We start from the raw sequence: 22,141 nt of genomic DNA, 5'->3' as shown, positions 1-22,141 counted from the left end.
AGTTAGAGATTTTCTTATTGTCTGAAATGTCAATCCTATTGGGAGAGAGCCAGAGGGTTGAATTTCTACATCGAGTGTATAGTGTTAAGAGTTTATCTGATTATAGTATTACATAGGATTACGCATCTCTTATAAAAGATCACATCAAATAAATGAGATCTTTCTTATCTTGATCATCCATAAAGAGTTTGTTAGAAATTCCTATTAACATGGGCTGAAAAACATGGGGTTACAAAATAAATAAGGACCGATAGCTCAAACACAATTTTTTTAAGTACCGATTGAAATTGAGGTATTTCCAGTTCCATCTTATTACATCGTTCATTTTTTGCACAGTTTTTAAGTTTCTTGAGATGAGATTTTCACAAGATGCAATAAGAATTTGTACGTTTCTTCACCTCGATATTTTTTTTTAAGAAAATGATGAAAGATATTGCTAAAATTTCTTTCTTTCTTTTTTGGTAAGGGCTAAAATTTCTTTTGTCACCATCAATTATGTTTACAGGTTCTTTCTAAGATATTGATATGCAGATGTCTCATTAGTAAATAACATGTCAACTTCTACTACATTTATCAAGTTTTATCTGAGTTTCTTATCAACCTTTTTGAAGAAAGTTAAAAGCAATCTTAGTTTACCAACTCTAAGCTCTTACCAATGTAGATCTAATCGGTTCCACACAAAAAAGAAAAATAATTGTAAATTGTTGGAATAATTGGCAATTCCGAAATGCTTAGATAAACATTTGTAAATGACTCAAATAAGAGATGATAGTTTAAAACTAGTTGGTAAATTCATGGGCTAAAAAAAAAACATGATAAGTGACCTCCAAATAAAGTTAGTAATGTGATGGGAAAATGACACAAAGTTCATGAATTTTGTCTTAATGTGCAATATCGTCCTTAAACTTTTAATTTGTTCAATGTGTTTCTTAAATTTTAGCCCAATGTACAATGTCGCACAAGTGTACATAAATTATAAGGGATAAGTGTATTGGCTATCCTAAAACTTGTCATGAAAATGCAATTGAGTACTAAAATTTGCAAAAAGTATAATCAAGTCCTAAAACTTGTCAAATTAATGCAATCAAATCCTTCCATAACTACGACCAATTTAGATAATAAAAAATGCCGATGTGACTTTTTTTAATTATTTTTTCGATCCTACGTTGCACCGACCGTCTAAAACGATGTCGTTTAGATCTAAATATGATTTTAATTCAAATTCTATTTAATGTATACAAAGCAATTTTTTGAAAAAATATAAAAAAAAAAAAATAAGGAAGATGGCAGCAAAGGCTTGCAGCCATCGCTTGCTGCCACCATCGCCCCACCTTTGCGACCGTAGGTGAGGGTTGCGACCCTTACCTAGATCAAGTGAGGGCTGCGATCCTCGCCCGGATCCGGGCTATGGCTTGCGGGCCTTTGCTCGAGGTCACGAGAGTTGTAGCCCTCGCATGTATCTTCCTTCTTCTTCTTCTTTTCTATTTTTTTATTAAAAATTTGCTTATTAGTAATATAAATTAAATAAAATCTAAGTTAACAATAATATTTGGACCAAAAAAACATCATTTTAGCCACGTTGGCACTACTTAGAATCGAAAAATATTTTAAAAAAATGACATTTGCATTTTTAGTTATCTAAATTGGACAAAGTTAATGGAATGATTAGATTATATCAATTTGACAAGTTTAGGGACTTGATTGCACTTTTTGCAAGTTTTAGGACTTGATTATACTTTTGTGATAAGTTTTAGGACTTTCAATGCACTTATCCCAAATAATATCAAAAGACCTTTTGTATTCATCCTCCTTTCTTTTTACACAGCTTTCGCATAGATCAGTAGGCTTGCTTCTATCTAGAGATCCTGCATGCAACAAATTTGAAAGAGAGAAGAAGAGGAAAAAGATTCCAAGTAAACTCACAAATAATGAAGGAATGTCCTAAAATTTAATTACCTGCATTTATTATAGTGTTATTGTCCTTGCATTCTTAGATTAATATCGTGTTAAAAATATGAAAATACTTTTCTGATAGTATTATCATAGATGGTACAATCTCAACAGTAGATCCACAAACCATCACCGCGTGTTTTGTATAAAACATTCATTAATTGGGAGATCGTGTGATTAGAAATAATTGATAGTATTATCAGACTATCGGACTAACAAAATAGATATAAAAAGTCCCCCTTTATTTGCGTCGGGATGAGGGATTACAATATTTATGAATATTCACTAACCATCAGTTTCTTACATCCCATCTCTTTTGACTAACATTATTAGCGATCCAAAACCATTGACAAATACATGCCCCGACGAATCACGGGCCATGTAGCCGGTGTCTAAAAAGCATGGCCAAGCATAACATTACCAAACTAATAAAACTAATGGAAAAATAACAAATGATCTGAGATAGCGCACTTTAGAGGGATGAATTCAGAAAACTTCCCCAAAAACCCACCTCAAAAGCAGATCTTGAGGTTAAAAAAATGAGCTCAAAGGCACTTCAGGTAAGATTTCAACCTTTACTTACAATCCTCATAATAAATTTCAGTTTGATCAAAGGTTATGTCATGTTCAATTCCCCTAGACAAAACGAGTAGATTATCCTGGCCCCAGGCAATATCTACACATGCATATCATTACTAAATTCGTATCGCAGCCTACTTTGGCTGGTAAACTATAGTCGATTAAAAAAACCTTCAATAATAATAATAAGCGTATCGCTATCATTAGGATGTAGGTCTAATATTTAAAGCAGAAGCTATGTTCAAAATTGACAAGTTCGCCGTTGGACAAATGTATCCATTCAAATTTAACTTACACAACTCACCTACGATTGCGGAGGAAATGGTAGACAACCAATTCTTGATTATTGATTATGATAATGCATAGGAGTTTTCGCTGCATCCATTTGACCTAATTTAGGTACATAACCCAAATGTAATAATTTTATTCGTAGCAGGGATATGCTTTGACCCTTTGCCTTCTCCAGTTCGCCGACTTCTTGCTTACGATTGGATCTGACAGAAACTACCATTGTATTGAAGAATTAAACCCTAGATGGTAGACATGGCGTGCCGGGGAACCGGTTCCGGTTTCGGGATTGGAACCGCCGGTTCCGGTTCCGGGTTTGGAACCGCCGGTTCCGGGCCGGTTCCGGTTCCGATTCAAAACCGCCGGTTCCTAGGCCCAATGGTTCTTTTTCCCGGGGCCTCCTCCCCCTTTCTTTTTTTTTTTTTTAAAAAACCGGGTCGGAACCGGCCCTTGAGAGCCGGTTCCGGTTCCGGGTCGGAACCGTGGGCCCGGTCAACGGGCCGGTTCCGGGCCCCGGTTCATTTTGGCCATGTCTACTAGAGGGTGGTGGGTGGAGATGAATATTACCCTAAACCCTTGATTATTCCGATCGTCACTTCTGACGGAATCATCTCCATAGTTTCGCTCCAAAGTTTTATATATGTTCGATCCTTAGCACCTAATTCAACGTTAATAATTCCACCTTGAGACGACGGAGTAAGGATGGAAAGAGTCAATTTTTCAATGATTTTACGCGCTCAAGGTGACTTCGAGCCCTAGGAGCTTCGACGTATCCTTACTATATATATGTATAGGACCAACAATGTGCCTTCGTATTCAAATTCCACTGTTTTTGAGAGGGATTCAATCAGTCCGAACCACATTAATTTACTCGTCATGATCCGTTCTCCGGCTCCTTTCTCGCTGACAGCGATGACCGTCTTCGCCGCATTGTGGTTTCTCCTCCATCCGTCGAGCGCTCAGTTAAGCCCAAGCTTTTACGCCACGACATGCCCGAACGTTTCCAGCATCACCCAAACCGTGATCCAACAGGCCCTTCAATCCGACCCGCGTATCACCGCCAGCCTAACCCGTCTCCATTTCCACGATTGCTTCGTCGATGTGAGTCCTTGAGCTAGGTCATCTCCCGCTAACGGGAAGTCCTAAATGATCACTTTGTTTGTTATCGTACTTTCAATCCGACTATCGGGTAGTTTTAGTCACGTGAACTAATGGTTGAGCATAATATGTGTTAAAAGGGGTGTGATGGATCGCTGTTGCTGGACGACAGCGCCACCTTTAAGAGCGAGAAAGACGCTGCACCAAATTTGAATTCCACGAGAGGGTTCGACGTGGTGGACAACATCAAAGCGGCTATTGAGAGCTCTTGTCCTGGGACTGTGTCTTGCGCCGACATTCTCGCCCTCGCTGCTCAAGCTTCCGTCTTCCTGGTATACATGGTTATGGCCTAAGAAACATTAAGAATCAATTCAAAGTATAGTTAGGGTTCGTCACTAATACTTAGCTGCCTCCACGAATCACAATTGCTACTGAAATTGCCAGTCAGGAGGTCCATATTGGACGGTGCTCTTGGGGAGGAGGGACAGCTTGACGGCGAACCAAGCAGGAGCGAACACATTGATACCTTCCCCTTTTGATCCCTTGGCCAACCTCATTGCCAAATTCTCTGCTGTTGGCTTGGACACCACCGACCTTGTCACTCTTGCCGGTAAAATAACAAGAGAAAAAAAGAGGAAACATAAGTGTATGGTTGGACTTGCATATGAAGATCCAAATGGTGGTGTCAAAATTTGCATGCCGACTTCATAGATTTATCTGATAAGTGTTTAGTACACTAAGGTCATTTTACAAAATTAATCTATCGAGTTATGTTGTGGATCATAATTATTTTGACATTTAGCAGTGACCCGTTAATTCAAACGCTCCCTAGCATTGCTCTATTCATCCACCTTCATAATTGAGCGTTTGCAGATTCTTTGATCTCACTTAGCAGCTAACTTTTCTTGTTTGTGATAATAAAAACAGGTGCCCATACCTTTGGACGTGCACAGTGCAAGACATTCAGCCCTAGGCTTTACAACTTCACCGCAAATGGCGGCCCTGATTCCACCATAAGCCCTTCGTACTTGTACAGTCTCCAGCAACTTTGCCCACAGAATGGAGATGGCACCGTCCTCGCCAACCTCGACCCAGTGACCCCAAACACGTTTGACAACAAGTACTACGCCAACCTCCAGAACAACCAAGGGCTTCTTCTGTCCGATCAGGAGCTGTACTCGACAGCCAGCGCCGCGACAATCTCCATCGTCAACAGCTTCAGTGGCAACCAGAGCGCCTTCTTCCAGAGCTTTGCTCGGTCAATGATAAACATGGGAAACATTACTCCTCTCACCGGAAGTAACGGGGAGATCAGGTCGAATTGCAGGAAGGTCAATGGGAGTTGAAAGTTCTTTTTTCCCTTTTTTTTGGGTGCTTTTGATGCGTGTACGTGAATATAAGGCATCCATTAATAATGATATCTTCTAAGCAATTCTTCAGGAACAATCAATCGCATAATATTATAGTTTGTGAAAGATAGCCGATGGCGACGGTCAATGTAGGCCGGTGATTTAACGGTGATGTGTGATGATATCCGTCGAGGCCATCTAAGGGAGGAGAATGAGGAAAAGCCACGGTTTCCTTTGTATGGATTAGTTCGAAGATTATTACTTTGTTTACTCAAGAATAGACAGAATGGTTACAGATGGTATTAAAGCGGGATCATTTACAGTATTACAGACCACGTAAAGAACAGGAGGATCATCACTAGGCCGTAGTACAGACCAACACCGCCAGCCTGACTGTGGATGGCAAGTCCTCGTGATGTTACTCATGAGTTTCATGACATTAACAAAATTTGCACGACACGAGGGATTAGGAGGGAAAAGAAAGGGTTTTAAAACTAATATTTTATGTACATTTTAAATCTCTCTGAATCTCTCCAAATATGAAGGGATTAACTTGACGAATTTATTCTTCTTTCTCCCTTACACCCTTATACATATGTCATTATTAGATCTAAGTAAGTTCTTAAATTGTTTCGTCTAAGGCCTCGTCCAAACTTCGGGATCCCTTACACATAAAGCAAATAGAAAGTATTCTTCGCCATTAGAGAAGAAAAATATATGATTTGGCAATTAAGAGGGTGGCGGTGAAAAAGGTAAACTCCACATCAACTTTAGTTGCTACCACAGGGTGGAGTGGTATAGTAGCATCCCGCATTTAGAGTGAATCATCGAAACTCCTACGTTATTGACTTGTTGAGCCAAGGATAGGCTATTCGAACAAAAAGGATCGGGAGAGGAACTTACACACGCGGACAGTAATTATGATCTTCGATGGTTGCTCTTCTAGGCCTCCAAGGAAGTTGATAGGACAACGATTCTTCTAGATCGATGATTGCAACTCTTCAAGGATGCAGATTTTGAAAGCCTCCGACCTTCAAGAAAAAACTCTTCTAGGTTTTCGGGGTTGGTATGAACTCTTCAAGGTTCAGGATAATTGCATAAAGCAAATTTTCATTAATCAAGATGTCTATACAGCAATTAGATGGCATTTTATAGCCAAAGAACGCAAATGAAAATACTAAAATCAAATCTAGAAACGGAGAACATTAAGAACATAGAAACCATAAAACATTAAAGTTCTTAGAAACTAGAAGCCATAAAAAAGAGATATTTCCCAACGTCTTCGTAACCATCCCAAGGTGTCCTCAAGCTCCAATCGTAAAATGACAAAGCCTCAAGCTTCCAATGCGTAGAAATGACAAAGCCTTTATTGGGGTGGACTCACGGATGTGGTTTCCGATTTGTGTTCTTCGATATCGGTAGGACTTGTCGAGCTTGAATGCGGGCTGACCCCCCCAAGTGAGCTTGTCTTCAAGCCATCACCTCCCTTCTTTAAAAGAATTCCCCAATTCATGTCATCTAATCCAACATTGAATACATCATGTATCTTCATGTGAGAAGGAAGCTTCAATCGATATGCATTAGGATTGATGCGCTAAACTGAGGGGACCAAGCTTTCGATCACTTGTTGTAGCTAATAAGCCCAAACAAAATCTCTTTAAAAACTTCACGCCCTTATCGATGTTCATTTTGTAGGATTTTTGCTCTCCATCCTTTGGCGCACATCTTCATGAATTGTTCTCATTTGAGAAACAATATCCCGACTTTACTACTCGACCTTGCAGTAAAAGGAATTGGTGCAAGATCAAGAGCAGTTTTTGTTTCACCAATAGAAATAAGATTCACAATATACGAATTAACCAAGAGCGGATTATCATCGACAAAGTCCTCAAAAGATTTCCCAATGTTCGATTGACGACTTTAGTCCGCCCATCCGTTTGGGGATGAAACACATATGCAGTTTAGTACCGACATTCTTCCATAGTTGCCGCCAAAAGTGACTAAGAAATTTAGTGTCCCGATCAAGTCTTCGAATGCCATCAACTTATAGACTTCCTTGAAAAATAATTCAAAACGGAAGCACCATAGTTTTGCGGCAAGGAAGAAATCGCCATCTTTGAAAATCGATCAACAACAACAAAGATCGAATCCATACCTGTGTGCGTGGTAGTCCAAGAACAAAGTCCATAGAGATATCTTCCCATGGTGCTTGCAATCGACAACAAATAAAGACCACATTAGTAGCTTGTCCTTTCCCAATTTGGCAACACACCTCATCACATGTCGATGTACATCACGTTTCAAATGAGGCCAAAAGTATTTGGAAACAAGTTCACGGTCTTGTCACCCAAAATGTCCTTCGCGGTGAACTTCATCAACACCCTTCCAAGAGAACAATCCCACATAAACGATTTCCTTTGAAAAGAAAACCATCACATCAAGAAACAGCAAGTTTCTTTTCTTGTCTCGGAATGATTTTGAAAAATAAGGATCTTCATGATATAACTCTTGGAAAGAATCAAATCCAAAAAAAAAGATCTCATTGTATGGAGTAAGCTCTTCTTTCTACTAGACCTAACTCCACCTTTAATGATGAAAGTGAACCCTGGACGTATTCACCCATTTTGCACCCCGGAATTAAGCTTTTCTGCCCCAAATATGCTTGAGAGCTTCATGATCAAATACAAAATAAACTCACGATAATGAGATATGGCCTCCAATGTTAAGTAGAACTGATCATAGGTGCTATAACGAGTTTTGCACCTTCAATTTCCTAAAGAAAGCAAGGTCGACACTTAGAACTCCCCTATACAACCCGATGCGCGCAATGCACTTCAAAAACAAGATCAAAGTTAGGTAATGCAAGTACCGTCTCAATTTTTCTTGAGCTGTTCAAAACTTTTCAGCCGCACTTGTCCATTCAAAAACTCCTTTCTTCATGCACGAAGGAGTGGAGCCCAATGGGCAAATGCGCAATAAACCGCCGATAGAAAGAAGCAAGACCATGAAAGCTTATTCATGCACATTTGTTGAGTCCCCCTCTTGAATCACTTGATCTTGGTATCATCCACCGAGATGCCCTTATTTGAAATATGAAATCCCAAGAAAAGGATTTGCGATACATAAGTAGCACTTGTCGGGGGCTACATAAAGCGCTCCCCTCAACACACGTAATACTTTTCGAAGATGCTGCAAAGACTTCTAAAAATCAAAATATCATCAAAATAAACCACAACAAATTTTCCCAAAAGGGCTTCAAAACCTGGGTCATGAACCTCATGAATGTCGATGGTGCATTCGACAATCCAAATGGCATGACTAGCCATTCATACAGCCCATCTTTCGTCTTGAATTGTCTTCCATTCATCTCCAGCTTGATTCCGATTTGATGATATCCACTTTTCAAATCCAGCTTTGAGAAGATAATCGCACCAGAAATTTGATCCAAGAGATCAAATGTTGTTTTTGTTGCTCCCCCCCCCCCACCACACATCCTCCAAGTACCATTTTCTTAGGTACCAAGAGAGCAACATGGAGAGGCTTTCGTATAAAACCCTTATTCAGAGTTCTATAACTTCGATGCAATTCCTCATGTTCGCACTCATTCGTAATGACTAAATAGGGAACGCAAAAACCCGAACTCTTCCAAAAGCGAACTTGTTGGGCTTGGAAGAAACAACTATTCTCCACACCTGTTAAAAAAATACACAATACTAACCCCTTTCAAAGCACCTTTCACATCCTTCATCGTAAAATGAAAGAATTTCAACTACGGGATTTTTAGAGGCTCCTTACTAGGTGCTAATGTAATTTTCTTCCCTCCAAACTCAAAAGAGTACTGTTACGATAACCGTCATGAGTAGTTCTCCTATCAAATTGCCAGTCGCCCAAGAATAACATGACTAGCATCCATTAGAACATCGCACCATATTTTGTCATAATAAATAGAACTAATGGACAAAAGCGTTTGGAAACGGTTACCTCGGTGCCTTTCGTCAACCACGACATTTTAAGGGGGGTCTTTAATTCCAACTTCAGCTTGTTCGTACTTCAAATTAATCTCAAAAAAAGGGAGCAAAAAACATTCCCTTTATTGTGCAAATAAAAATTAACCAATATCATCAAAGGAAAATTTTCCATCCCAGAGAAGTTTGCCGAATCAGCATGCAATATTTGTTCGCAACCGCAGCCTTCTTCATCATCGTTCAATTCTTCGAGCGGATCCTCCACATCCATAATCATACCACCAAGACCGGCTACGATTCTTGTTAACCCGAATTGCTAGCACGATGACCCAACTCCCCACAAGAATAGCAACGTATACAGTTGTTGAATGTTAGGTGAGTGGAAGACTTGCTAGTGGTTTGCGTTGTAGCCTCAGCAACTTTGGTTGTGCCTACTAGCGGCAACATGGTAGAGAACGCTCCACTTTGAGTGCCCGTTGATGGCATCTCCTAAGTCCCAAATGTCGAGGAGTTCCAAGGCATCTTGGATGTGAAGTTGAAGACCATTCAAGTACTTGTTCACACCCCTCCGCCCCCGGACGTTGTTGCAAATCACCAATCGTTGAATTCGTTAAAGTCCACCGTTCTGTCTTAGATTTTGGTACCGTTGGTAGAGCTCCCTTTGTATCCTTTAGGTAGAAAATATTTCGGATCTTGTCCTCCATTTTTCTCCATGAAGTGATCCTTTTGGCGGGTTTGCTTTCACGCCTCCACCAAGCGATGGCCTTGCCTCGAAATCGCATAGCGATGATCCCGACTCGACGATCCTCCAACACTCGATGCTCAAAACTTCATTCACAAGTGTCACCCAACAACAATTTCATCGAGAATCATTACCAAAATCGGACATCTTTTTACTTCCTTTTCCCACTCCGGTTCGCGAACGCGAGCATTCCTTCGAAAAAGATTGAACACTCCAAGACAAGAGTCACCATAGGAATCTTCGCCCCGAACGTGGAGGATTCCCCCTGGGACGTTGAACTATCCAACTCATCAATTTGTTGTTGCATGTGTTCTGTAAATTGTCGCGACGTTCCAATGGGATGGTTCGGCCGCCACGACGCCCGGCTTGTCTTGGGGGCATTGTTCTCTCCTCCAAAGCTCAACCAAAATGGTGCAGCCTAGGATAGGCTATTCAACAAAAAGGATCGGAGAGGAACTTACACACATAATTATGATCTTCGATGGTTCCTTCTAGGCCTCCAAGGAAGTTGATAGGACAACGATTCTTCTAGATCGATGACCAACTCTTCAAGGATGCAGATTTTTGAAAGCCTCCGACTCTTAAACGGAGTAAAACTCTTCTAGGTTTTCGGGGTATGAACTCTTCAAGGTTCAGATAATTGCATAAAGCAAATTTTCATTAATCAAGATTGTATACAGCAATTAGATGGCATTTTATAGCCAAAGAAACCAAAAAAACAAATCTAGAAACCGGAGAACATTAAGAACATAGAAACCATAAAACATTAAAGTTCTTAGAAACTAGAAGCCATAAAGAAAGAGATATTTCCCAACGTCTTCGTAACTATCCCAAGGTGTCCTCAAGCTTCCAATGCGTAGGAAATGACAAAGCCTCAAGCTTCCAATGCGTAGGAAATGACAAAGCCTTTATTACGGGGTGGACTCACGGATGTGGTTTCCGATTTGTGTTCTTTCGATATCGGTAGGACTTGTCGAGCTTGAATGCGGGCTGATCTTCTCGGCCGAGTGAGCTTGTCTTCGATCCGGGCTGCATCACCCGTGCTTCGCATAGTGTCTATAACCAACTTGTCGGCGACGTACCCCTTGTTGCGTACACTATGCCCCTTTATGCATATGTCATTATACATATTTTCATTTTTTTCCCTAGCTAGTATTCAGACAATCTTATACCTCAGTTCCTTTAAATCATTCCTCTTCATGTCTCTCATAACTAATTAAATTCATTTTTTCCTTCCTAATCCCTCCATCTAAACTGAGCGTAAGATTTTTGTATCGAGTAGAATTTCGTTCTCACCAATAGAAATTGAAGATTTACATATGATAGAATAGAAACTTCCTTAAAAGAATTTGCAGCTGGTGGTGGACACATATGGATAATGATGTGTTTCAATGAGCATAACGATAATTGATTCCAAATTTCTAGGGGTCTACATGAGCGGGCCAGATCGAGCTTCTATACTAGTTTTTGCCCGGCCCATATTTTCAGGCAAAAAATTTCCAGGCCCCAAAAGAAAAGCAATTGAACTCGAAATGAATTAGGGATAATATAACGAAATCCTCAAACTAATACATATGATGAATTTACGTCAAACTATTTTTTTGACTACCAAAAAGCCTAAAATGGTACATTCATGATAAATTTACCACAAAATAAATTTTTTTTATCATCAATAACCCTAAACTAGAACACCCGTGAGTTGGATGACACGTGGCGGTTGACGGATGTATCGGTTTGGGATTTTTACCCTTTGTTTGTCATAGGTGCATCAATTTTAAATGTTTCGTGGTATTAACTCAATTTAATGAAAAATAACGATAGATAAATTTATCACAAGTATATCAATTTGAGGTGTTTGGTCATCAAAAAATTAATTTGGGATAAGTTTATCGCATGTGTACCGGTTTAGAGTTTTTTTTATGGTCCAAAAAATAGTTTTGGGTAAATTTATTATATATGTACCACTTTGAAATTTTTCGTGGTGTGAACCCAATAAACTACTAACTCCGCCCATTTCTAATTTTGGGCTTCCGGGTTCTTTGGCCATGCCCGAGACATAATGAACTTAAAAAGTTGCAAATAGTGTGCTCCCTTGTAAAGTTTTTAATTTGTTTCAAATTTCCAAGTCATTCTTATTACTTCAATAGTATTAGAGATTTTTTTTTTCTACTAACCACTTTTTCCCATTTAAGCAACATTTAAGATAAAATTTATCAACGGAATACTATGAATATATAAATTTGCATGAAAAAATAAAAATTCAAGCAGGCCAAGCCATGGCAGAGAACCTGTACATTCCGGAATAAAAATATAATAAAGCTCGAAAACCCGGTTGATCTATTTGGGCTAAGAATTTTTGGGTCGGGCTAAATGTTACGGCTCTCGGACTTTTATTTTCGCCCTTATGGATCTCACCATAAGTAAACAACTTAATGTAACATGTCATATGAAAACCGTACTTTTGTTAGAGAGACCTTAAAATACGCTCTCTAAAATAAAGAACCTTTATGTTTTCTCCTTTTCTAGTCTTAATCTATTTAGGAGGGTCGAATGCACCGGTTTGGATTTATCGGCGAAAATTGAAATGACAATCATATTCCCACCGGAATGTATTTGATACGTATAAACCCATTTCGTCTATTTTTGAGGAAAACGTAGTCATAACTCATAAGATCTCGTCCCCTTTCCGTCTTCCGTAATTATGCCTAAAAAAGGCATGGTTAGGTAGTCCAACACTCTTGGGCTAAGTGTTTGTCTGTGAAATGAGAAAGATCCATGAGTTGTAATTTAGGCCCATAGTGTTGGAGCGTGTCTATTTCTAAGATTAGCTTCTCACTAGTCTCAAAGTGGGCCCTTGCATTTATGAAAAATGACGCAAGAGCGATGAAAGCACACGGGAGAGAAAGAGTAGTTAAAGAGTTTTATTTTGCCCATTCGAGATTGCATTGCATTCACATTGAAAGAAGAGTTTTTGGTCTTCCTACTAATTTGGATCAAGTTTCAAATAAATTGCGTTTGCTATTATAGTGTGGTATTACATGAGGGCAATTGTCAAAAAAGTCATAAACCTATTGCTAGTGCTCAAATCGTCACGACTTTACTTGCTAGCGGTCAACGAGGAATCCCAGCCCTCGCTCGCACTCGGCAAGGGCCAGGTGACTCTTGCCCACCTGCCGATGAGGGTCCGACGACCCTCGCCTAGTCGCTTGAAGAAGAAACCCAAAAAAAAAAAATAAAAATAAAAATATATATTAAAAATTATTAAATTTATCTAAGTTGGCACCGACCATGCCACGTAGGACAGTTGGCATCCACATTAGCGATTTCCAACTAGTAAGACTTAATTGGCAAAAAGTGAAAAGTTTATGACTTAGTTGGCAAACTTACATTAAATTAGCAAAAGTGCAATAAGGCTCAATTTGTTTCGCGAAAAGCAACTTTCACTAAATGTTTTTTTTAAATTTCCGGCGTTTGATTCTCAAAAAATAAGCAAGTCAAAGAAATTATTTTTCACTCATGGATAAAACTCTTTCAAAAGTGAAGAAAATATTTGCCCCATCTATCCTTCCTCCTTTGTTTCATATTTTCTTTCTTTTTAATTATTTTTCACTTTATTTTCATTTTTTATTTGTTTTTTCAAAATCCGAAAATCTATGTTTCCATTTTTTAAAATTTTCTCATTTTCTTTTTTAAATTTTTTTTCTTTTTTGCTTTTTTTTCTATTCCCTTCTTCTTCAGCCCGGTGATGGCCTGTGACCGGCGTAAAACATGAATAAAAAATTATTTAAACGAGTGCACGGAGGAAAATCAAATCAATTTTTCATACCAAATGGCAAAAAATGTTTTCCAATTTGTTTTTAGGTTTTAGCCAAATGCCAGCTGATATTGTTATCTTCCTGAGAAACGGTTTTTAAAAAAATATTTTTCATAAACGCCATATTTTTCACGAAATAAATGGAGCTTAGATTTTGGATTTTTTTTGGCAATTTTTTTTGTAGCACCGGTTTTGTAATTTAGAGTTTGTGGTGTAGTGTTCCGTAGAAGGGCACTTTTCCCGGATTATCTTTTATTTGGCTTCATATACCACGCAAATGTGGAAGTTTCTTTCTTCCTAACAAGTAACAAGCACCGATAAGCGAAGTGACTCTGCCATTGGTATTCATCTTATGATATTCAATTCTTGTTGTCTTTGGAATCAGTTGCTTCTTTCTCTAACTCAAGATTCTTCTTTGTCCTAGAAATTGATTTACTTGGCATTATTTGTATTGGACTAACTGTCAAAAAGTTCTACACGAATACCTTATTTTGCTTGGCGACAAAATTACGTGCTTTTTTTTCTTTCACTCCTTTTAATAGTAAGGACAAAGGAGCAGACTGTTCTACTAGACTAGAATATTGGGTGAGAAGTGTTTTGAGTGTTGGGTTGGTTCAAAGCCTCTTTTCTTTGTTTGGGTGCTGGGATGGTGTCGAAATGTCATTTTTTTCCTTCTTCTTCTAGCTCATTTGATGTAACGTGAGACCCATCAGTTTTGGCGATTATCAGTGTCCTTTTTTCACTGAAAGACAAGTCTTTTCTCGAATCCTCTTGAAAATTTATATATATAAAAAAAAGATCGTCCAAAAATGTCAAAGGGACTCATGGCGGGACGGTGAATTTTTTGTGAATCGAACAAGCCCGAAGCTTCTCAAGCTTGAGACCGAATGCATAAGATATCATTTTAGGTTAGAGTTAATATCACGAAAAATCCTAAATTGGTATACGTATGATAAATTTACCCTAGACTACTTTTTTGACCATAAAATTCTCAAACTGGTATATTTGTGATAAAGTTCACGGGTGTACCGTTTTGAGGTTCTTACGTTCTGTTTGTCACGGATATATCAATTTGAAATTTTTTGTGGCATTAACTCAATTTAATGGAGGGTAAATTATCACGGGTGTATTAGTTTGAGATTTTTTTTTTTTATTTTTTTCTTTTGATTTTTTTTTCTATTCCCTTCTTCTTCGGCTTAGTGATGGCCGGTGACCGGCAAAAAACATGAATAGAAAGAGAGAGAGAGAGAGAGAGAGAGAGAGAGAGAGAGAGAGAGAAAAGCAAAAAAATAAAAAAATAAAAAATTCAATTTTTTAAAAAATAGAATATAAAATAACAATAAAAATCTCAAACCGGTACACTTGTGACAAATTTATCTCAAACTAGTATACATATGCCAAATTTACCTTCCGTTAGTTTCCGTTAAATTTAATCGTCAAATTGTTGAGTTAGATGACACATGGTATCTCGTGGGTGTACTAGTTTGAGGGTCTTACACTTTGTTTGTCACTAGTATATCAATTTGAGATTTTTCATGACATTAACTCAATTTAATGGAGAGTAAATTTATCACGGGTATATCAATTTAGAGTTTTTCATGGTAAAAAAACTTTGTTTATGGTAAATTTATCACATATGTATCAATTTAGAGTTTTTAGTGGTTAAAAAAATAATTTGAGGTAAATTTATCATAAATATACCAGTTTGGGGTTTTTCATGGTTAAAAAAATAGTTTATGGTAAATTTGTCATAATTATACCAATTTAGAGTTTTTCATGATATTTAATCCTTTTAGGTTATTCTCAATCAACAGAACAACCTCAAAGATCATTGAAACGAATCTAAACAAAGAATGAGTTATCTCGATTTTTCAAGAAAGATCATGTTTTTCATGAAATTGCTCATCCATGTATGACGTGGGTTGGAACGGAGGTTGTTGAGCTTGATTAGACGCTCTTTCGTTTATGCACGAATGTGTGTTGATATGCGGAGATGCCACGGCGGATTTCATGTTGAATTTGAGTGAAATAAAGTCATTACCATGCTTGAATTTGGTAGATCTTTGAACATGTTTGTTGGTCGTGACTTTGATGTTCTCTACTCCCCATGGCATTGGACCAAAAAATCGTGGGTAAGTACTAAGTAGCTGGTAATAGCGACAGAGACGTCGGTTGACGAATGAGAACTTTCCACGTGGCGGTATATGTCTAGTGAAATCAATGGTTGGTAGATTGCCGCGTGGCATGAGGACGCAAGCTAAACGATGAATGGCTAGTTGTCAGGTGCCCTATATTCCAAATTCACCGTGTCGTAACATTTTTTATAGAGATACTATAAAATCAGTCATAAATCCCAAGTCATTCATACATAAAACACTATGAGGCATATTTTCAGATAAGAACAATAAGGACATGCATTTGTTTTTAGATTTTTTACTAGAAGAAGTACTTTTGATTGTCATGGATATAAAATTGATGAATTAGACACTCGCAAGAGTATGTCAATATATATATGTAGGGGGATCTCAAATTTTAACACGCTGGAATCCCAGTTTAATTCTCTAAAAAAACTCAAATTTTGAGTCTAATTTTAATTTTATCTCAAACTTTTTTGTTTAAAGAAAAACTTGAACTTTAGGTCTAATTTCAATTCAACCCAAACTTTTTTTTTTATCTTAAAAAATCTCAAACTTTAGCTTCAATCTCATTTCTGCCTCTAACTTTTTTTGTCAAAAAAAAAATCCTAAGAGAAATACCTAAACTTTATATTTAGTCCAAAATCTACTCCAAACTTTTTTTTTGTCTAAAAAAATTACAAACTTTAACTTTAGTTGGAAATTATTCTCAAACTTTTTTTTTTGTCTAAAAAAGTCACCAACTTTAATTTAGTCTCAAGTCTTCCCCCATTAAACCTCCGTCCAAAAATTGTCATTAGTTATGTGACATGGTATTTCCACGTTGGTAACAAATTCATGTTAGTAAGGTAACATGAAAAATTATCTTCACAATGAGACCATTCTTTAATATGAAAATTTGAGAAATTACGGCTGATTAGTGGTGAAATTTTATGGAGGACTAAGGGCAGATTAGGGAAAAAAATTCTGTGATTTCTTTACACAAAAAAAAAAAAAGTTTGGATAGATTTGGGATCGAACTATGTTCGGGTAGATTTCCAACCGAACTTAAAGTTGAAGATTTTTTCTAAAACAAAAAAATTTTAGGGCAAATTTGATATGGACTTAAATGTTTGAAGTTTTTTTCTTAAAAAAAATAATAGAATAGAATTAAGGAGAAATTTTAAACGAGGGCCTGAAATACTCTATTTATTTCAACGAAGAACCTAAACTAAGAGTATTTTCGTCATTACATATTCTAAATATTTTTTATTTTCTTTTTTCTTTTGAAGGGAATTGTAATTGGAGGGCTTCCTCGCCGACCGCGGGCATGGCCAGCCCCCACCAAATTGGGGGGAGATGGAGTCCTAAAGCGAACTACTCATTACTGTCTTGTACCAACTCAAGGAGGGTCGCCACGCCCAAATGAGGCACATGGCCGCTCGGACAAGGCCAACCCTCACTTGATTTGGCGGGGGCTTGCCTCACCCGGGCGAGGCCAGCGACCGTCAAGGGCGGCCTCCTCAACGACTGCCTAGGCAAGGTGAGCCCTCGCCCGATTTGGCGAGGGCGCAAGTGGCCAACTAAAGCAAAAAAAAAAAAGGAAAAATGAAAAATATTCAAAATATGTAATGACGAAAATACTCTTGGTTTAGGCTCTTCTTTGAAATAAGAAAAAAATACTTCATACTTTTATTTAAAATAAGGTTCACTTCATCATTAGGAATTGTCACCGGAATTGACATAGCTTTTAGGAAATTAGGCCTTGGAATCTCCTTTTTTTTTTTCTAGTAAATTAGTAGGTCATGTTTACATATGGTGTCGAGAGTTGTGATCCGTTTAGCGAGCGCCCCGCGTAGAATTTGGAGTGGGTACTGCTGATGCAGGAGCTCTCTCACAATGAAACTTGTGCAATTCATTTCTCACGCTCTCGCCTCTTCTGTAAACCCTCTCCCTTTTATCTAATTCCATAGGATCCGAGCTCGAGTCAACTCGAGCTAACTCTGCTCCAATCTCATCGTCGTTCCAAGGATAAGAGCTCCGAGGTTCGAAAGTTCGTAGAACTGGCCATCTAAATCTTCTCTCTCAAACCAGGTTTTTCAGCTCCTGATTGTTAATTTTTTTTTTTTTTGTGGTCCTTTTCGGCTTTCCTCTTCTTAGACACCGATTATTGTCGAAATTGGTTTATCTTCGAACTCGGAATCGCTGTGGCTTCAAATAACCCTTTTGGTGATGGTCGTCCATTCCTATTTGCGCGGTTCGACATTTATGGGATTGGGAACTTTGATCTAGGTTCTCGAATTGGGACGGAGAAAAGCTGTTCTCTGAGATGGGTTATTCTGTATAGGTAATAAAGGTGCGATTTTTCCATCTGGGTTTGCTGAGTTTGAGATGGGGAAAGAGCCATCAAATCTGGGTTTTGGGGTTGATTTGATTTTGGTCAATTTAAATTCTTGCTGTCTGAATAACTGTACCCTAGAATAATTCGGCGCTTTGCATTTTTAGCTGGATTTTGACGTGCTTTGTATAGAGAGAGAGTTCTTGATCAGTAGTTACTCGATTCCTAAAGTAAAGGGTTGTGATGGCGGAAGAGACATCTGGTTTGATGAACCTTGATTTGAATTTGGGTCCTATTCCTGAGCGAGGCTCAGGATCCATCCCTGGTGAAGCTGTGAATTTGGATGATTGGATTGAAGAACCAATTCGCGGGCACAGGGAAGCTGCTCGCATAAGGGCTTGGCCACGGTGGAGATGGCGACAGGCACCTGAGTCTCAGAACATTTCAATGGAGTTGAGTGAATTGATAGATAATTCTGTTGATGGGACTTCACTGCAAGCAGGCGAGGGTAGTGTTGCTGCCGAGGAGAGAGCGAGTGATGTCCCCAAAGTTTGTGAAAATAATACCAACTTTTTAGCAGATGGAGCGACAGATAAGGACAATGTTGCAAAGAATAATGGGACTGACGGGAGTTTCTTCGATTGCAACATATGCTTGGAGTTGGCAAGAGACCCTGTTGTTACTTGTTGTGGCCACTTGTTCTGCTGGCCATGCCTTTTTCGATGGTTACAACTTCATGCAGATATCAAGGAATGCCCAGTTTGCAAGGGAGAAGTCACAGTTAAGAACGTGACACCAATATATGGCCGTGGGAACAACATTCATGAGCCTGAGGAAGATCCAAGTCTTAAAATTCCTGTTAGGCCCCACGCACATCGTGTTGAGAGTTTGAGGCAGACCATTCATAGAAATGTTCTCAACTTCCCAATGGAAGAGATGATCCGACGCCTTGGAAGTAGATATGATTTGACTAGAGATTTGTTTCATCTGCGAGACTCTGATGGTACTCGTGAAACAGGTGGGAGAACTGCTTCCTTGATAGATAGGTTTTTAACTTCTCAGAGGATGCGCAGAGAACAGAACACGGTTGTTCCTCCTGATGAAATAGTTGACTTAACACAAAATGAGACCACAAGCATTGAGAGTGGTGAAAGCCGCCGGTTTCACTCGCTTTTACTTAGAAGATCACAATCTCATAGAAATGCAGAAATTTCTTCTCTTCCGACTGCACTTGGTCCTGCTCCAACCTTAGTGGAATATTTCCGCAATGGTACTTTAGGAAGAAGCCAGGAGCAGCCTCCTCCAGTTGATGATAGAGATTCTTTTTCAAGCATTGCTGCTGTTATAAACTCAGAAAGTCAGGTGGACACTGCTGTAGAGATTGATTCCATGGTCTCTCTTTCAACTTCAACTTCCAGAAGGAGAAATGATGTTGCTCGACTTTCAGATTTGGACAGTGGGGATTCTCGTGCACCCAGAAGAAGACGACTAAACTGAAGATGAACTTACCTTGTTGCAACAGTTTCCTCAAAAGTTTGACTTTGTCTGTACACCAGAACCAGGTAAGTGCTATTTGTCGGTACTTAAAGATGTTTCTTTTAGTATGTAACCTTTTTTAGAATAAGTCTGTTCTGACCCGACACATCACTTTTTAGTTTCTTGATGGAGCAGCAGCATAATAAACCTTTCCTCTTATCTCCCTTTCTTCCTAAAATGTTGGGCTGATTTTTTGGTACGAATTAGCAGTTTTTATAAGAATTGATTCTTTCAGTTTAAATGATGGATGAGCAAGCATGGTAATTTTTATGGATGCCATTGGCTAAGCAGATTATCAGTAGCTTGTCTAGCTTTTTGGCTTGTAACTGCAGTGGAAGTGAGGTGATGGCCAATTGGCTGGCAAGATTTTGAAAGATCACAAAATATGCAGTCAACATAGATGACTGAGAAGTTGAAATATTGCAAAATGACTGAGTCTAGATAAATGTTATAGCCTAGTTGAGTGAAAAACAGAGAAACCTGAAAATTTTGGTTTCTTAGGACATCTACAATAAGGAATGATTCAGCCTTTATCTTGCAAAATGCAGGCCAAGACCTTAGATTGATTTTTGAAAGTTGTCTGTGATGCTGCAACCCAAATATCTAAAACATGCAAATGATATTATCTCTCGGCCACCAGCATGTGAAATAAGAGGTCTAGAAAAGTTGATTTGACTTCTCTGATGCTGCTGCTTGGTGCAGAACTTTTCATGGTTGAGCTCTTTTCTTTCTTGAGTTCTGTTTGGGCATGGATCATCTTGCTCTGTGGGCAATACATGTTATTTTTGCTGGGCTGAACACATTTATGAGCTTCAACTTGACTTAGTTGAAGGTGAAGCTTGGATCAAGTTGAATTTTGAGCACGGATAGTACTACACCACCCTTGTATAACATGTTGAAGCTCAATATCAGTGAAACAGAAACTATAAATTAAAAATAAAATAAAATGAAACACCAATTTGTTTGTGCTTATGTCAGTTTCAACCTAGAAGCCCTCGCTCATAGTGGAAGATGATTGACCCAACCTTCTGGATAGTCTTGCATCTAATCAAAGCGGAAGAGATGTGGGGGGTTGGGGGGGGGAGAAGCAGAAGAGTAGTGCTGGTGTGCTGGGAAGACAACCATTGGCATGGCTTGAAGGATTACCATCTGTGACTGCTGGATTGAGGATGCCCATCTAAGTAACAAGGAAGAAATTGATGTGATATCATGATCTGCAACAAAGAGGAATTTTAAAACACCATTGACAACTGATTTACTCAAATGAAGAACAGTGCAAATGCATTATGAATTATATCTGCCGTTTGCTCGCTTAGGCTTGTCAGGGATCCAACTAATTATTGTAAGTCTTGAGTTTGAGCTTGATTGTAATAGTCACACAAGTTTGACAAAATTGAGTCAAATGAAAACACATTTTGAGTCAAATATGAGTAGCTTGACTTATTTACATCATTGATCATAGCTATCAGGAGGTTGTGCTTGCAGATAAACCTCCAAGTTGCTTGCAGTGTCCAGCTGGTTATGGAATGCTTCTGATATCTGTCCATGTTTATTAGGGCCAGTCACTTAGGTTCCAAAAGTTGTGACCTACCCATGTCCGAAGTGTAAGTGATTAGGTTAGTTGTGGTCTATTGGGAGAAGTTGATCGAGTAAATAATAACAGTTATCCATGCACCTGATGTGATTTAAGTGTTCTAATTGTAGTACGTATGGGGTTGCTTTAAGATGTGCCTCATTCAGATTTCTCGCTGGGACAGTAGCGATGTTCTTTCTTAAATGTTCCCTATTGCCAATTTTATAGTTTCATGTATGCAATTTGTCATAAGAGCGTAGAATAGGTCTTGGAAGCACGCAAGTTCCTACCATTTTGATTTAATTGCAATTGAATGATATCCATGCTACTGATAGAAGCCTGCCCTTGCTTCTTTCCAAAGAAGGCATATAATTTCTCATTCCTGCTTAGGCACTATCATGCCTTCTGACTCATTTTGCTGCTTAGGGTAGCTAACATTTCTAACTTATTATTCTTCTTTTTTCAGGAATGTTGGCGAGTCACAAATTTTGATGGAATGTGGGTTCCGAGATCCTGTAGATCCTCATGAAAGTCCAGTCTCTGTTATTATGTCCGAGGATAAATATGTAATTGCTGTTCTTTTGCCAATCCGTATCATAAAATGTTGTTTTTGTCATGTACTCTCTTGCTAGAAAGCTACTGGTGTGCCAATAAGGATCAGTTGACATCCTATCATTAGATATATTATCTGCTAAGTTATGCAAATAATGAATGTTCAGATCAGGTTTCCTTCTCCTCTGTGGTTACTATTGTATATGCTTTGTTTGTTTGAATCCACATGGAATACCAAGTTGT

At 38.5% G+C, this 22,141-nt stretch overlaps 2 protein-coding genes and 1 long non-coding RNA gene across 4 annotated transcripts in view; 2 read left to right on the top strand and 1 right to left on the bottom strand.

The window, feature by feature from the left end:
* Positions 1–17,924, bottom strand: part of LOC125312580 — a 23,924-nt gene extending 6,000 nt beyond the window's left edge. Inside the window, exons 1-2 of the long non-coding RNA XR_007196618.1 lie at positions 17,798–17,924; positions 5,647–5,653 (exon numbers count right to left, since the gene is read on the bottom strand). This is a non-coding gene — a long non-coding RNA (uncharacterized LOC125312580). The remainder of the gene's footprint in view (positions 1–5,646; positions 5,654–17,797) is intronic.
* On the top strand, positions 3,664–5,297 carry LOC115729565 (peroxidase A2-like). Its single transcript, XM_030660187.2, has 4 exons — positions 3,664–3,918; positions 4,056–4,247; positions 4,360–4,525; positions 4,843–5,297. Exons 1-4 carry the CDS (start codon positions 3,694–3,696, stop codon positions 5,259–5,261), a joined length of 1,002 nt encoding a protein of 333 aa, XP_030516047.2. The 5' UTR covers positions 3,664–3,693; the 3' UTR covers positions 5,262–5,297.
* Positions 17,728–22,141, top strand: LOC115729541. Of its 2 annotated transcripts, XM_048286118.1 has the most exons (3): positions 17,728–17,944; positions 18,060–19,799; positions 21,813–22,141. In XM_048286118.1, the coding sequence occupies exon 2, from the start codon at positions 18,481–18,483 to the stop codon at positions 19,732–19,734; it is 1,254 nt and encodes a 417-aa protein (XP_048142075.1). In that variant the 5' UTR covers positions 17,728–17,944; positions 18,060–18,480; the 3' UTR covers positions 19,735–19,799; positions 21,813–22,141. The 2 variants fall into 2 exon arrangements, with proteins under 2 accessions (XP_048142075.1, XP_030516014.1); XM_030660154.2 differs by having other exon boundaries at positions 17,728–19,799.

Source organism: Rhodamnia argentea, chromosome 10, assembly GCF_020921035.1.
Source record: "Rhodamnia argentea isolate NSW1041297 chromosome 10, ASM2092103v1, whole genome shotgun sequence".
Taxonomy (NCBI): Eukaryota; Viridiplantae; Streptophyta; class Magnoliopsida; order Myrtales; family Myrtaceae; genus Rhodamnia; species Rhodamnia argentea.
Note: the sequence above shows the minus strand (reverse complement) of the source record. Positions and strands in the feature narration are given on the sequence as shown.

Bases quoted from the DNA above. Each gene is read 5' to 3' on its own strand.
- LOC115729541 (XM_048286118.1), top strand. From the start codon at position 18,481: ATGGCGGAAGAGACATCTGGTTTGATGAACCTTGATTTGAATTTGGGT.
- LOC115729565 (XM_030660187.2), top strand. From the start codon at position 3,694: ATGATCCGTTCTCCGGCTCCTTTCTCGCTGACAGCGATGACCGTCTTC. The intron at 3,919-4,055 runs GTGAGTCCTTGA...ATGTGTTAAAAG, and splicing joins TCCACGATTGCTTCGTCGAT to GGGTGTGATGGATCGCTGTT. The intron at 4,526-4,842 runs GTAAAATAACAA...TAATAAAAACAG, and splicing joins CGACCTTGTCACTCTTGCCG to GTGCCCATACCTTTGGACGT.